Source organism: Morone saxatilis, unplaced genomic scaffold (assembly GCF_004916995.1).
Source record: "Morone saxatilis isolate NCDOM2014 unplaced genomic scaffold, NCSU_SB_2.0 Contig11, whole genome shotgun sequence".
In the NCBI taxonomy this organism is placed as follows: Eukaryota; Metazoa; Chordata; class Actinopteri; family Moronidae; genus Morone; species Morone saxatilis.
In genome coordinates this window covers 1,839,539-1,856,862 of record NW_023339663.1, presented here as the reverse complement: position 1 = coordinate 1,856,862, position 17,324 = coordinate 1,839,539, and the positions used below count along the sequence as shown (strand labels likewise).

General features: G+C 42.2%; 1 protein-coding gene across 1 annotated transcript in view; it reads right to left on the bottom strand.

Annotated features, from left to right (window-relative positions):
- Positions 1–16,634, bottom strand: part of herc1 (HECT and RLD domain containing E3 ubiquitin protein ligase family member 1) — a 56,212-nt gene extending 39,578 nt beyond the window's left edge. Inside the window, 20 exon segments of the mRNA XM_035682514.1 lie at positions 417–537; positions 652–766; positions 873–1,046; positions 1,703–1,927; positions 2,265–2,456; positions 2,802–2,934; positions 3,754–3,906; positions 5,144–5,365; positions 7,771–7,896; positions 8,534–8,699; positions 8,814–8,948; positions 10,193–10,364; positions 10,768–10,912; positions 11,766–11,893; positions 12,075–12,218; positions 12,748–12,844; positions 13,553–13,864; positions 14,635–14,829; positions 15,136–15,231; positions 15,658–16,634. Coding sequence (XP_035538407.1) covers positions 417–537; positions 652–766; positions 873–1,046; positions 1,703–1,927; positions 2,265–2,456; positions 2,802–2,934; positions 3,754–3,906; positions 5,144–5,365; positions 7,771–7,896; positions 8,534–8,699; positions 8,814–8,948; positions 10,193–10,364; positions 10,768–10,912; positions 11,766–11,893; positions 12,075–12,218; positions 12,748–12,844; positions 13,553–13,864; positions 14,635–14,829; positions 15,136–15,231; positions 15,658–16,608 — 4,002 coding nt within the window. The 5' untranslated portion in view covers positions 16,609–16,634.
- Between the last annotated feature and the right edge of the window lie 690 nt (positions 16,635–17,324).

Below are 17,324 nucleotides of genomic sequence, written 5' to 3'. Positions count from 1 at the left end.
CTCGCACAACTTCTCAGTTTAAGAGAAAGTCTTGTCCTAGTGTTTTAATAAAAAAATATAAAAATAAGAAGCTTCTGGTGCCTTAATTTAAGACAAAGTAACTCATTTCTATTCTACTGTTTGAAGAAATTGTGTCTTATTGTAAGATGTTTTTGCTAATTATTAGATTAAGGTACAAATTCTTAAATAAAGTGATCAAAATACTTATTTTAAGAATTTTAAATAACTGAGATTTCATTGTTTGTAATAACCACAACTTACATACACAAATCTGATTATATTTAAGAATATTTGGTTTGTTTCTAGAAGGGCTGTTTTTGAATTAATTCTAATTATAGAGGAAAACACTGAGAAGTAGTCTGAGAGACTGAAATTAGAGAATAATTAGAGTTGACATATAAAGGTTGATTACTCACCCTTCTCTCACGCGAAGAAGATCTTGTCTGGATGAAATCCATATTCTTACAGGCCAGCAGGCGGTTTCGTACCTTATAAACACTGCGATAGACCTCTGCGAGGGACTTGGATGGTTGGTACCTGATGGGAAAATAAAGATATACTTGTGACATGTGATGTTTAATTTAAGCTGGTACTATGGAAACAGTGTGGAAACCTTTAAACCAACACATCATATATGTCCTGTTACAGTACCTGCCCTCGCCACAGCCTTGGCCCAGCAGTCCTGTGTGCTTCAGTAAGGCTGCCAACACAAACCTGGACACAGTGTCTAACAGGGACTCATTACTGAGAGACGCATTGTCCCAATCTGGAACAGAATGCACAGTACAGTCAGTACACTGTCACTCACATTTCAAGAAAATGCCTCTCATAGAGACAACAGAACTCATTATATGCCTAGTTTAAAGGTAGACCTTTGCTGATGGCGTAGTCCTGCATGTTGATCCAGAGGCTGTTGGCAGGTTCTTTAGAGGTACCCAGAGCCACATCCACCAAGACGCTCAAGTCAGGACGCAGTGTGCAGTCAAAAGGCTTCTGCTCTTCATTACCAGACAGCGCTGCCTCCAATAATGAGCTGATGCAGGCGTCTGAAAGACAGTGGTGAACAAACATCTATCAGCTCAACAAGTCACAGAGGAAACAACAAATGAATAATGCAATAAAATGACAAAAGTCAATTGGTCACGAGGCTCTGATGGGGCAGTTTAAAGTTCCCACTGCAGGAACTTTCCCCAGAGATGTTATTTTATCCCATAAAAAGTTGCTGCTCTGAGGGTAGGACTTTCCAAAAGTACAGGAGCTCTGAGGTCCAGTCAAATCAAGTCATATTTTATTCATACAGCCCCAAACCACAGTTTTCCTCAGGAGACTTTACAATCTGTACAACATTCAACACCCTCTTGTCCTTAGATCCTTGATTCGAGTGAGGACCACGCCCCAAAAAAACTTTTAACAGGGCAGCACTGAATATATGGTTTGTTTTTTGTTCATTGTATTTCAACACATGAACATGGAGTTATAGAAGAAAGCTGACATAGATGACAAATAGTATAGTATAGTCACACTCAAAAACTGGGTAAAAACATTGGTTGCTTTTTCAGTCAGCGGACTAATTTGTCTAATATTTGCAGGTCTTTAGACTGCAGTGGAAACACAGACTACAATGGGCTGAAGGGATCTGTTAGCTCCTTGAAAAGTAGTCCCTGAAAATAACTTTACTACACGGTATGTGTCCTCTTCCTACCCAGCTGTGGGATTTCCATTTCCAAGCCGTTGCTGAAGAGGGGCGTTTTGAGCCAGTAAGCAGTATCCTGTTCCTCCAGCGAGGTCGAAGCTCCCTGCAGCATCCCACCGAGGCAACGGCCTACCAGCAGGGCAACTGTCCTCTCCAGATCCACGAGCCACACCCAGCAGAGCGCCGCCGCCGGCAAGGACATTCCTGAGGCTGGCTCAGCAAAGTCAGAGGTACCTGGAACGTAGTAAAGAAAGTCAGCATTACATTACTCATCACAAATATAAAGGTTTCCAAAGTTATACATTTTGAGGGATAATGGTGTTGGTAGTGTTGGTAGCGCTACAATTTTTGATTGTAAAAAATGTAAAGGAAGACAACAGAAGTGCAGTTTCCAACAACAACTTCCTATCTGGAGCAGTCAGGTTATACTTCAAGTCACAAACCGAAAGCTCTTGAGGACAAATGGGCAAATGCTTAAATCTTAGAGTAGAGCCAGTGCAGCATACACAGCAGCCTAGCTTTGATGAACAATGTACATTATTGTGTAGTAACGGGTTTTCTCTGTGCCCACCATGAAGAGGCCACTGCAGCTCCTGGTCCTCCAGAGGGGAGGCGGCAGGCAGCAGTCTGTTGAGGCGGTCCAGAGGAGGCAGCAGGTCCAGCAGGTGACTTAGCAGAGGCCTCGCCACAGACACCGGGAGCAGCAGCAAGGAGTTAATTATCTGGCACAGCATGCTGCCTGCGGCTGACACGTAGATCACATCTGGAGATGATAGAGACATGATCAGTATTTTGAGTTTTAAATCAATGGTCATTTCTGTTCACTGTGAATAAATCATCCTATTGTTTAAAATATATAACCTAAATCATTTCTTTTATGTAGTTTAAACTACACTCTCCTTGAACTAGTAGCATGAGGTAAAATGCGAAAAAGCACAACAAACAAAGAAGTTAAAATTCTTAGAAAGATCAATTTAAAAACAGAAATAATGAAAGTGTTTATGATGAAACAACAAAAGTAAACAGGAGGATAAGAGGATCAACAGGCTGAGGTCAAGATAAGAGAGCGAGAGCGTTTCTGCCAAAGAGATTGGTTGATCCTCTTCACCTTGTAGCTTTTCTCGTATGCTGCCGTTCCAGGAACTCTCCTTTATCAGAGTGGCTGAGCGGGAGAAGATATCTGTGGCGTGAGGCAGCAGGAGCTGCAGGTGCTTGTGGAGTAACGCCACACTGCTGGAGTTCTGCACAAAAACATGAAGATCATCATGTTTTAGTACTCATTTGCCAATAATGAAAGAAAAATGAGAATCATATCTCTCTGCTGATTGTTAAAAGTGGGTCAGTAACTCTATAGCTGCCATTAGGGATAGGCCGATTAATCACGTCTGATTATCTGGCATCTTGAGATGTCTGCACTCACGTGGCCGATAAACAAAAAACCTCTTCAGACACATGTGCAGGCAGCTTCGTCAGTTGCTTTTGAGCCCTGTACTGTAACTCGCATACATCCTGCTGTAAACAGGTGCCTGAATTTCCTATTGAGTATAATAGACGTATACTTTATACGTATTGGCCACTGACAAACCCAGATCAGTCACTGGATGTCACTAGGAAGATAATGAAAATACACACTTATGAAACAGGGGTTTATAAATATGTACGGACACTGACTCATTTAGTCACGAATTGGCTCAAGTGCAGCCAGTTTGCTTCATGCATCAGGTATAAAAACTGTTGAGTGTTTTCTTTGAAGATAATTTAATGTTATTTTATGCCTCATTAACAAGACCATGTGAGTTCTGAAGCAAATAACTTCAACAAATTGACCCTAATGGTGCATATCTGCCTTTCAAGTTTATGTAATCCGAACTGAACCATTATGTTGTAACCAGTGTGGCAAGAAGCCATTACTCACATGACCCTAATGGCACTGGACCAACGACTTTAAACTACATGAAGATTGTGTAAACGCTATTTTGTTCATAATAAAACTGTGTGTAGAAGGGAGGAAGTAAGTTTGAACAGGCTGCAGATGAACAAACACAGGAGAGCGTCCGTACCTCAGTGACAGAGTTGATGTGGCAGTATGCTAACAGCTGCTTCTGCAGGGAGCACAGGAGCTGGTGGAGGTGAGCCGGTTGGCTGCTGTCAGAGGAGGACGTGCCCTGCTGCAGCTTATCACTGTTCTTCTCCAGCTCCCCAAATGCCTGATCCTGCACAACACACACACACACACACACATAAATCAGACTACAGGGTCACTGGAGGCATCTTCAAAGTTAATTTATTAATATACATGTGCAGATGAAATAGCTATAAGTGTAAATAGACTCATTTGGTGCTCATGGTTTCTATAAAATGAATTTAAAAGACTGAATTGTGGAGAATCTAACTGATGTAACGATGTGCAGCACCTCCCTATCAGACAACATTTATATCTGTGTAGACGATCTAAGCAGCGTAGAACTCGCTGAAGTGGGCGTCCTGGTGGGTTTTAAGAGGTTTTCTACATCCAAAGAACTTCCATAAAATCCAGACCAGGCCTCTAATTGAGACCTGCGTTTAATTGTCACAACGTGTAGTTACACTAGGCTAGTAAAGGAGACCTGCGTCTAATTGAGACACTGCATTTAAAAGTTTTACCGATCCTGGTTTGTTTGTGTTTATTTTAATTACAATTCAATTACAATGCAGTAGAACAGGAGTGGAACTTGTTCTACTACAAAGCCAATTCGTCTCATTTTAGAGGCTGGAAATTACATTAAACCTTCTTTATGAGATCCACAGAATCATTACTTTGTTCCAGCCCCTATTTTTGTAATCTGGATTCTTGACATCTTTAAATTTAGACCACCAAAATTTCATTTCATCCAAGTCTGGTTTTTATTCAATTATATTTCTTTATCTAGATGTGTTTTTTTTCTATCCGTTTCTCCAAAACAGAGAACACCGCTCTGTAGATAAAGAAATGTGTAAAGGAAAAATACAGCAAGAGGCAACGAATCCAAAAGAGGTGAGTCAAATGCAGAAAGCCTTGCAGTCTAATCACCATTCATTGCTCAGACCTGAATAATCACACACAGCCTGTGTGTGCGCGCTACAATCAATAAAACGCCGCCTTTAGAGAGCGAGGCACAGGAACAAGCCACTGCTGTGCCAGGAAAGAAGTCAGCAGGTGATAATAACAAAGGATTATATATGACTCATGCGCTGCCTCCAGCTCTCCAACATTGAGAGGAGCGAGGGAGCTGCAGAGACGTGGAACAATGGTGCTCGATATGTTGACTTCACTGATGACTTCCTTCCTGAGTAACGTCTGCTTTTGTCAGCTCTAAATAGATCATAATGATGCCACAAATAATGGCTTGTTATTGAGTAACACGCGCCTGAAATCAATAAGAGCGCACTCTCTGATAGAGCCGCACCAGACGTCATCCAGCAGCTACTTACAGTATAAAAGCCAAGGTTCCTGAGCAGCGTCTTCATGAGGATCTCAGCCAGGTGGGTGTCGGGGTGGCCCGCTGTGGCGCTGTATGTGGGGTCTGGGGAAGCTGTGAAGCCCGGGCCAGATGGAAGCACCTCGGGGCCGTCGGCAGGAGAGCTGTAGCCCAGCAGCGAGGCCACGTGGGTGTGGTCCTGCAGACTGGTCAGGATGATGTCGAGCTGCATCCTCTGCGGCACAAACACACACATTTCAGTAAGACCGAGGAAAAACATGACAGAAGCAAACAACAGTACTTGATGTAGAACTTCTTGGTACTGTGGGTTCAAACTGAGGGACACATATTTCATTTAGGGTTCAGTAATTCAGGAAATAAGGCCAACGTACGGGCAGTCAACATGTTTGGCCAATGAGAGAAGTTGGCCTCGGCTGGGGTTATCACGGCCCTCACAAACAGCTGATTGAACTTCTGTTCCTTCATTGTTTTCCTTTCTGATGTGATTTTATTTCAGGGAAAAGATTTAAAGTTTTTTCATTGTTAACTGCACATTTTCAATAACAGCATTGTTGAAGGAATAGAAAGCCAGGGTTTCTGCAGGTTTCAACAAGTCTAATTTATGACATTTTAAGACCATTTAAGACTCATTTCATGTCCGTGCTGGCTACAATGTTGGTTTTATTACAGAATGATCAATAACAAATTTTCCCCCAAACACATTTAGAAGACTGGAGTCAATGCGACTTCATTAAGACCTGTCAGTCATTTTTAAGATATTTTAAGGCCAAAAAAACAGATTGAGTTTAGGACTTTTTAGGGACCCACAGAAACTCTAATCCGCTCTCAGTGAGAAGATCTGATTATATCCGTCCATTAAATAACGAACTACAGCAGGAAGCTGGAAAAAGATAAGCAGCTAAACATTTAACAAACATACGTTCTAGGTTCTTAATCTTTAACTTACTGAAGTTGTTGTGTAAAGCTCTGAGCTGTAAAGCCACAAATAGTTTGTGTATTTATTTATTTATTTATACATTTTAAACTATTTTCTTACTCTGTTTATCTATTTGTACATCTGACTCCGTTTTATTTAATATATCCTTTTCCTATTCTGAGTCTTCCTCTTTTTCTAATTCTGCCTCCAGTGTTTCCTCAGTGCAACTTTTAATTGAGTGTTTTATAGATCACAAAAACATTTATTACTTTGTGTGTGTGTGGTTGGTGGGGGGGGAGTTGAAGGTGTGTGTGTGTGTGTGCGTTTCTTTCAGTGAAAACTGAAATTGTGGTGCAAAATGATCATTCCCACAATAATCTCAAAATAATCACAATATAATCTTTTCTTCTATACAGTGCAGCACTAACTCAGAGCTTCTGTTCGCTACAACTTCTATTTCAAAGTCCACAAGAATTAAAATCTAAAGCAGTTCCTGGAAAGCAGCTGCCTCCAACTGTTGAGGTCAAAGGAATTGTGGAGAGGTTTTAATGTTGGACTCCCGAGCAGGCATTAACACTGGGAACACTGCGTCCCCTCCACACTGATTTCCTGTTGTTGAAATGCATATTGGGGAGATTGTTAAAAACTGTGTGTCTGTAAGAGACCACTCAGAAGACTCAAACAGAACCTTTTACTCTGCCCACACAGCCGACCACACAAAGTGACCCATTAACCAAACAGCTCACGGTGTAAAAGCTGCACTCGCCATCCATCACTGACCTGACCCTGCTTTCAAACTCTTTCAGTCTACAAGCAGCAACAAATGAGGCACTCGTTAATGGACACACACCTTAGGTACATTCAGTTCAATCAGTGGCATTCAACCCGGAGGTTGTGACCTAATCTTACTGGGTAACAATGACATTAATGGGAGAAGAAAAATGTCTACTATACAAATACATACAAAAGTGTTTGAATTAGTTGCTCAGTTTTCAGCCTCACGTCTCCACTGATTCTCACAGAATAAATCTACATCCTAAAACAGAAAATAATGCTTTAATTCACTGGTTCCCAACCTGTCTCCTTAAGGGACCCCGTTTCTATCATTAAACTGACTAACTGACATATTTTATGGATATTTTACATCATATTACAATTAACAATACAGAACTGATAAACCAATTTACCAACTTAACACTTTTAATAACTGCAAGTTTGTGTAAAGCGAGCGATTTGGATGAATTTTGAGGAGGTTTATTTCCTGTGAATATTGCATCAGAGATCAGTTTTAGTGATATTTGTAGTAACTTTTGATACACAAATGTTTAATCATACATTTATCAGAGTGAAGGCTCTGTGAATACAGCTTGTGTCCAGGTCTTCACTGTGCCCTTATGCTGTGAGATGTATTTTAAAGTTTAGATCTTAAATAATAATCTAAACTTAAAAAAACAACAGTTTAATTTAATCTCTAAGTTTTCTTCACAGAAATTGAGATATAGGTCTACTGTATATATTCTTTTAAAGTTTTATTACACCACTTAAAATCAAGACAGCCTTGCGACCAGCCGTGTAGTTTTGCCGACCCCTAGTGGAGGTCCCGCCCTCCAGGTTGGGAACCACTGCTTTATTTGATGTACCCTAACAAGCGTTCATAATAGGCTGGTTGTTACAGCTTCAGTGTGTTAGTGAGTGCAGCGTACCTGTCCTTTGGAGAGACTCTCCCATCTGTCGGGCCCCTGAGGCAGCAAGGAGTGCAGCAGCTCCATCCTCTCTCTCAGTGGAGGCAGCAGCATGGTCGCCCCCACAGACAGAGTCTCAATCACCGCCTGATGGGAAAAACACACACCCACATATTGTCACTGCCCCGGGAGATGTAACAGATTAAGAACCTGTTGACATTTCAAGAAATTGCTGTCATCATTTCCTCAAAAAGGGAACAGTGTGTTTTTCACAGGGTATCAATAAATATATTCCACAGTGATTAGAATATTTTCTTTGTCTGGATACACAAAGAACTGCCAAGGAGTGATGATTCACAGTGAAATGTTCAAAATAATACAGCTTTAATTATTTGTTTAAAAGGAAAATATTATCATGTTTGTAGGAAACAATGTGCTGAGTTTGAATGTATGATATGCTGCAACTAAAGATTATTTTCCTCACTGATTAATCTGTTGCTGTTGCTGTTATTTGGGCCAATTAAATGTCAGAAAAAGGTCAAAGTTTCCCAATGTTATGACGTCCTCCAATGTCTTGTCCACAACCCAAAGGTGTTCAGTTTACTGTCATAGAGGACTAAAGAAACCAGAAAATATTCACATTTGAAAGCTTTTTTATTTTGAGGTTGCCGCTTGTTATAATGTCACCTTGGGTTTCACTATTTTCTGACATTTTTAGATCAAATAATTAAATGTTAAGTAGGAAAATAATCCACGATTAACTGTGCCTCTACTTGTCTCTCACCTCCTGAATCTCATCTGGCACGGAGGAGTCCATCAGTCTGAAGAGCAGGTTCCTCAGGGGCCTGGCCTGCCGACCTAAAATACTCGTGGCCACGCCCCCGGCCAGCGCCAGAGCCAGATGATTGGACAAAAGTCGAAGGCACAGCTTGAGGAAGTTATGATGCTCCCTGGAAATACATACAATATATATATATAAATGTTTATTATTTGACACCAAGCTACAATTAACAGATGCATGAGGGCCTCTTTCTTCCACAGGCTCACTGGTTGTGTGTGCTCACCGGGATGAGGGGAACGGGAGAGGAGGAACTTCACTGTTGATGCCGTCACAGTAGCGCTCGAGGAAAGAGCGCAGGTGGGAGAAGGTACTTTCTTCCAGGTCCACACAGTAGGGCCTGTGCCACGCCACCACTTGCCTAGAGAGCAGAAGTGAGTAAATATTAACAAGTGGTCTAGTGCAGGGTTTACTTTTACACACAAATCCTCTTTTTATATGGAATAATTATATATAGTATTATTTATTATTAATAACATTAATGTAGTGTGTAGCATTTTTACATATACTTTTGTATATTGTACAGTTTTTTACTGTATTTTAATAGTGATACGTCTCATACCCCTGCATACACTTCACATATTTATAGTTATATTTATTTCAGTCCATTTTTATTTTTATTGGGTTTTTTTTCTCATTTTATCTTTATATGACTAGTGCTTTTATTGTCTCTTCTCATCCAACACATTTCACTGTACCATTGACCCTGTGTTAACCTACATATGACCAATAAAACTGAACTGATGATCCCCTCTTTAGTAGTTTGTGCCATGCAAATACTTAACTAAACTGATCATTTGGCCCCATTAGACCCATCTTCAAACCCAAGATGTAACACAGGCTCTCTGTTAAATCCTTTTAGTCTTCAACTGGACTTTATGTGTAAAATCAGTGGAGCGCTGTGAAACCACTTCAGCTCTCAGAACACAACAAACTGTGTTCATTCTATGAATATGCTCATATTTTAATAATGAACTCCGCTCTGCCAGGGTTAAATAATGCAGACTTTATTTCCTGTAAGCACTGCATGTTAAAATAAATGTTTTATCTTTTATCTTTTCACTGTATATGTAATGTTATGTTGCAATATTTATATACATATATTATTGTACTTTTGGTTCAGAAGCTTTTTGTGGATAAAAGACTCTTTTTGGATAATCCAGCGAATTAAATACCTGATAAACTGGCAAAATATGGCAAATGTATGTCTATGTCCTCGCATTAGTAAAAAACACTCCACTTACATCTAGTAAGTTACATCTGACTTCTACCTCTACCTCCAACCTTATAGGAATGATTAAATATATAAACATGAACTGCTGTGGTCCTCTCTCTGAACTAAAACATCACTGTATGTTTACTGCAAGTCAGCACACAGATATGATCCTAACAGTCTTGTAACACAGAAGGGAGAAAAACTGCTGTACATTCAACATGCAGTTACCAACCTTTGACTTACATTTTGCAATCCCTATTGAGCACAGAAGTCCAGGAGTGTTGTGACATTCGCCCACTCCCCTTCCCTCCCACCCCCACTATGTGAAGTCTTCCCGTAAAACCCAGGTTACGGTCAAAGTCAGTGAATGTGCTCTGATGGTAGCTGACCTGTCTCTGGGCAGGGCCGTCCACGCCAGGCTGTGGGAAGTGCCGGCTGAGATCTGCTGAATAGCGACTCCATCCAGGCCGACGACCTTCTTGGGCTTGGTGATCGGCCCTGTGGAGTTCCCCTGGCCGCACTGGCCCATGGAGTTGTTGCCCCACGCATACACTTCATTGTCTGAAAGGGTGTGTTGAGCAGAAGTAATGCAATATTAATTGCAATATTAGATATGGCTGTGATCGTTTTGTGATTGCACATGAAATCACACTGAATAATAATGAGGCACAATTTGTACGGTGAGGGTTAAGTTAAGAATTAGCTTAAACAAATTTGGTCTGTGTGTTTGCTTTTACATCATGCTACTTGCGACAGCTGTGTCACGTTTAACAAACAGAATCTAACAGAGTCTGCAGAGAAACCTGGGACTGACAGAAGCAGCGGGTTTAGCAAGGACTGCTACACGGAGCGTTGATCCCTGACAGCACGCAAAATGTGTTTCTGTCAGTGCAGCAGCAGTTGTTTATGGTTAACCATCTAAAGATAAGCTGTGCAGAAGATAGAGAAAGGAAGACACAAGTACCGTGCGACAAGGCCAGGCAGTGACTGTCCCCTATGGAGATGTCCACCACCCTGGTGGTAGCCAGCTCCTCGATTAGTTTGGGTCTGAGAGCTGTGGCCTCCGAAGAGCCACATCCCAGGCAAGCACCACAGCCCCAGGCGTACACCTAAACACAAGGGACAGTAATCAAGTCAAGCTTATATATATATATATATATATAACATGTTTAAAACAACAAGTGCAGACCAGAGAGCTGTGCAAACGATAGTGCCCGTCAAAAAGACATTGAAAAGGAACATTAACAACATTAATGGCAATTATTGATATATTCATACATGCTGGTGTGCTGCAGCAGACCATTAAATCAGCAAATATAAGTGACAAAACAACCTGCAATGACTGACACACACACACACACACACACACCCACACACACACACACAAGGGATAGACCGATTATCATTGTAGACAATTATCAGTCTCAGTATTTTTTTATCCGATTGCCGATACAATAAATTACAGATGTTCTGATACCATTTTTTCTTTCCCGACAGCGATTCTGATACCTGAACTATCGATTAATGTGAATCTGCACAGTAACTAGTAACTACAGTTATTAAATTACTAAATGTAGTAAATGTGTAAATATAAAATGGAATGAACAGAAGAATGATACAAAAAATAAAGGAACCAAAGGCCAAATCCACATTAGCAGATATGATCTCTTCACATTCACATTATTTACTTTTGGTCCTTTCTCCAGACAGAAACTGTCCTGATGAGAACAGACGGAGAGTCTTTGAGACAAAGCCATGAAAGAAGAGCTGAGTTACGTAACAAGTCGTGACCCTAAAATATATGACTGTCAATGTCCAAACAGCTGTCGGTAGGAATGCGTAAACAGGTGCGTGAAACTCCTTCTTTGGGACAAATGTTCAAGAAATTCATGCCTCCGCTTTTTCTCAACAAGCCGCGGCTGTTATTGTGTCTCAGGTAACAATGGAGGAATGGTGTCCTACCTGTCCGGTAGAGGTTAAGGCGAGAGACGACTGGCTTCCTGCACACACTTTCCTGATGAACATCCCTTGCAGGGCCTCCACTACTTTTGGCTTGTAGACTCGATTAGTATCACCGTGACCTAGTTTTCCTGCAGGACAACACGTTTCTTCTTCAGACTGATTCATTTACAGTATGAGCATGTTTGACATTTTGACACACACATACTGTAAATTCAGAGCATGTGCAAAATTGGACAAGGCCAATTTATTGAATTAATTGTGATATGAAACATTAACAACACAGTTAGTAATGGTGAAGGGTTTACACACCGTTGTCTCCTCCTCCAAAGGACCACACAGTGCGTCCATCCTTTGACAGTGCAATAGTATGAGAGCTACCACAGGACACCTCTCCCACGTTGCTGATGTCTTTAACCAGGGTAGGAATGTTTCGGCTGTTGCTGTCACCATGACCTGCAATCCCAACGAAACAGTATCTGACATATACTGTCTTGTATGATGCGTTCAGTGTAAGTAGGAATGAGGATTAACGTGCCTCCAATACACAGCAGGATTGAGGGAGTTGTATGTTGTCAAGATTGTAAATTCGCTCTGAAACTAATCTGTAATTTTGAGCTAAATACGTAAAACTGACAATTTATGCTTCATATTTGTCCAGACAGCCTTGAAAAGTGTCCTGAGTTTGAGGAACTTGGTGCAAACAAAGTTAGGCTGTAAATAAACTACAACACAGTTCGACTTCAGCGTCACCACCACTAAACTTGTAATTAAATCTTGCAATTAAAATCTACAGATACTAGTGAGTAGTTAAGTCTCTGTGTTTGGCGTAACAACCCTCTGTAGTCTCATTTGGCCACTTGCTAGCCTTCTTCAAGACACATAAAAGCTTTAAAATCCACAGGTGGGGTATTTACTGATGTATTTTAAGTGTTTGAAAGCACAGGAGATTTCCTTTCCATTTTAGGATAAATGAGTTACTTACCTAATCTTCCAAAATCTCCTTCGCCCCACGTGTACAGCTCTCCGTCCTCACTGACTGCAGCACTGTGTCTGTAGCCAGCAGACACACACACCACCACCTGACACACAACCAAAGTCATACACATTAATCGTACTTCATTAATAGTAGTACAAACACAAGCAAAAATACATTTACATTGCATACTTTCAAAACAGGAGGCATATCAAAGAAATCAGCTATAAGAAACTCAGAGAAATGAATCTCAATCAGCAGAAATATTTCACCGAGCGAAGGGGAAAAGGATGGTCACACCTCTACTCGCTGCTTTAAAGGTTATATATATATATACACACACGAGATTCATAACATTAATATAGCAACAAACAACTATTTGCTATGTAAAGACATATTAGAGTCATGGTGTCCTGAGCAGAGAATGATGACACACTGTGTTGTTATCTGGCTGTGCATGTTGGAGCCTGTGAGTTCCTCCGTTTCCAACCGAGTGGACTGAAACTGCTGGATTTTTATCTACGTCAATGAATTAAGGATTTATTTCCACCAAACCAGAGCTGGTGGTTGTTGGAACAGTAGAAAGACTGACAAAATCTGAAGGGTTTTTATGATTATCTGTTAAAATGACTGGTTTTGTCAGTGCAGTCCGGTGGTCTGTAGCGCCCATTGTTTGGGTCTGAGATACTGTTGCTCTAGTGCGACATTTTGTGTGTGTATATATATATAAAACCTTTAAATGTATATAAAAGAATAAAAAGCTGGAATGTGTAATAAAATACCATGTGTGAAGTTATACTGGGTGAACCCCTACCTTCCCCTGCAGTGGCCCTTGGATAAGTTTAGGGTATTTCTGTGTTGAGCTGTTCCCGTGACCCAGTTTTCCATAATCACCGTCACCCCAGCTGAACACCTCACCCTCCGTAGTGAAGGCCAGCGTGTGGCCATCTGAGCCCTTGGACGACGACACCTTCTTGATTGCGCGGTGGGGTTCAAAGGTTAGCTTCTTGAGCGTTGATTGGTTGTTAGAGTCCCCGAGGCCCAAGCGGCCGTAGCTGCCCTTCCCGCAGGCCCGAACAGAGCCGTCAGAGGAGATCACAAACGTGCAGTACTGACCCGCCTCAATCTGCAGAGAAACGAGGAAAAGATGTGCGTTTGTGTGCAGTGAAAGACTGCAGACCGACTCAGCTTTCTCACACACCGCCGTCACTGAGAGGCCAAAGGACCGGTGCTGCAGTACATCATAAGACACCGAAACATATCACCCACCAGACATATCTGATCATTTCATTTCCTGCATGTTTTTGTGACTTGTGTCTCTCTCTCTCTCTCTATATATATATATATATATCTCATCAGCACATTAGGAAAAAATATTTTGTTCAACCTCACTCTACAGAAATGCTTCACATCAGTAACCGAGGTAATGTACGAAGATGTGAAGTGTAGAGTTACAGTTCCAGCAAAACCTCTGTAGGAGGGGAGATTGTGAATTATCTTTCACTCTTAACAGAAAAACAAGACACTGTAGCAGAGAAATGAAAATCTTGACGCTGTCTGTTCCTCCACCTTAAAGAGCACTCTGTCTCAGGCTCTAACACACACACACACACATCATATTGCTTTGATCTACAGCTGTAGCGTCCCTGCGGGAGAACCAGTGAAATCTGAATTTGAATGCATTATCATCATGTCACCACGTCTAAGTAACATCCCTCTCTCATGCTGATCAGTGTAATTCATGCCTTGAGGGAACAAGTATTCTGCCAAAACCTAGCAAAATGAATTTTGAAACTCGTGACAGTTATCTTCTTCTTATGACGAATACAGGAAAACAGATGTTTCCTCTCTTAACGTGCAGCTCTGCAGCAGACGTGTGAAACTGCTCTCTCTTACCGTCTGTGCATCCGCGAAGCTGGCGGCCAACTTGGGCTGCAGGATCTTCTCCTGTGTGCCCTCCACCAGCTGGTGGCTGCTGTTGCTGCCCCACACATAAACCTCACAGGTTTCAGACACCACGGGAGCCTCGCCAGTCTGTATGCTGTCGGGACTGACACACGTGCGAGAGTAGTCTGATGCCATTCGACATACCTGGAAGAAAGAGACATGATTGGACCTGTGTACTCTCTTTGAAATAAAAAGAAAAGAAGTTTGGTTTTTTCCTTCAAAATTAATCCTCTAGGTATTATAATTAATATCCACAGCAATTCTGACAGTTCTGCACAAGATCTGAAAGAAAGTCTTGACTTTGTTTATCACATGATCAGATCGGAGCATCTGTCCTGGCTGATACCTGATCCAGTGTTTTAGACTGTACCTGAGGCATTTCCAAAACTAGAACCACCTAATAATGATCCATATAGTGTACGAAATGAAATCTGAAAATAAAACACTTACTTCTTCAAACAGACAGAGTGCCGCCTCGTACAATGAGCAGAGGCCATCAGAGGTCCGCGTGGGTTCTCGCCACTGGCTGCGATCTGCTGAGGAGCCCTGAGACAATCACACACACACAAATCAATGATTACATCACCCAATATCAACATCACACTCAACCCTACAGAGAGGAACATTCAAATACAATTATTACCACTACATGACCTGGAACAATTCCTCATAGAGAAAAAACTGAATCACTTTTTTAGGTTTTTATTTGATGCTTTACTGATCGTATCCAAACACATGCTTTCAGTTGTCACACCTTTAGATCATAACACCTGCGCTATAACGCCTATAGAGGAACTCATTCTGTTGGTTGTTGTCCTGAACACTTTTTGAATTAAGTCTCCAGTTTTCCACAGTTTTCCAGAGGAGAATTTAGAAATTTAATACTCAACAGAAGGAGCATTTTGAGAAGCTGACTAATTAAACCACTAAAAATAACTTCCACATCCGTCAGTGCTGTTACTGTTTACTTACCAAAGAGCGTCTCATCTGCATGAGGATGTTCATGAAACAATCATAGCCGATGAGGCCCTCTTGGTTCTGTAGCACCTTGTTCTCCTCCATAGTACTGACCACAGCTGATGCAGCCAAGGCCATCTCGATCCACTCCAGCAGGTAGCGCAGGGAGCCCCTCTGGGAAGCCAGGCCGAGCAGCAGCTCTGACGCAAGCCGACGCCCTAAAATATCCGCCCCAGAGTTTGGCATGGTGACTCCCTTCAGGAAGGTGGTGACCTGGGCCAGGCAGTCCAGGCCCATTGGAGGGATCTTGCTCTCGTTGGCCAGAGAGAGGGGTGGCAGGGAGCTGACCACATCGATGGCTGTGTGAATGACATCATTACACAAGTTTATGTTGGCCCCAGGACCTCCGCCGGGGCCAGGCGGGGGAGGCATCATCCAGCTCTGGCGCAGCAGAGCGAAGAGAAGGCTGAGGCCCGTACGAACACCCATCTCGATGAGGGCATCGGTGCTGGAGCGCGGCCGCTCGCTGACAGAGTGCAGATCAGCTGAACCCGAGTTGTTCTCCGGAGAGTGCGGCGGCTGCTTCACCTTTCCCTTGTCGTGGTACTTGTTGGACAGCGCGTAGAAGATGCGCTGGAGCACCAGCACACGTTTGCGCAGCGCCGCAGCAAAGGGAGAGTCAGAGCAGACCATCTTGGCCAAAGCCAACTGGCTGCTGAGCAGAGCGTCCAGGTAGTGCTCCTGCTCATCGCTGGAGAGGGACTCGCGCTCAAAGTCTGGAAGCTGGGGGCCCTTCAGACACAGCACCTGCTGGGGCAGCAGCACCGCCTCTTTGTTGACCAGCAGCTTCGAGTAGAGCACCGACACTCCCTCCCGTGTGGCTATGGACTCGCTGTCCTCCGTGATCCATGAGCTGTTCAGGTGCTCCAGCCATTTCAGTTTCACCGGGGGGATCATTAAAGCCATGGCATGTCACTGTGGAGCCATCAGTCCTGGAAACATGAAGACAAAATGTTAACGTCGCGTTTGTGAACTGCAAAACACCTCTTTCCTCAGAGGGCCACGTACAACAATCAGCTGGAAGTTCTTCTTGGCACCAACCAGTTGTGTGTATTGGTAAGAATCTGGCATACAGTCGTAGTAAGACCTCAGTTTACGACACATTTAGGGGGTTCAAACTCAAAAACAACAGAATATCATATCAGTATAAAAGCAGCTAAACAGGAGACATTTCTATCTTCATCATTTAAATATATTTGTTATGTCACAGAAGTGCACAGAGGCAACGCTGTGTGGAAGTAAACAGGCCTGATCGTATCATTAAAGGGTCATTTCACTGAAACACAAATCTGATTTATTCCACGCAGGAGCAGCTCTGTGAAGTGCTTCGTCATGCTTTCTTACTGTCAGAGTACGTTACAGCAGCGAGGTCGAGCGTGAGAGGATGTGGAGGAAAAGAACAAACATATTAACGCTGAACGTGTTCGCTGTTTCAGTTCATTATTGATCCTGCTGCAGTGAATGAGTCACGATTCTCCAAATCCTCGATTCAATTTAATTTTCGATCTTTTTTTTAATATTACTATTAATCCATTCCTTATATGTTATTTTATTTTTTTGGCCTTTTCCTATTCTGTTTCGGGGGGCTTTTATTTTGAAACCGCTTTTTATTTTGAAACCGT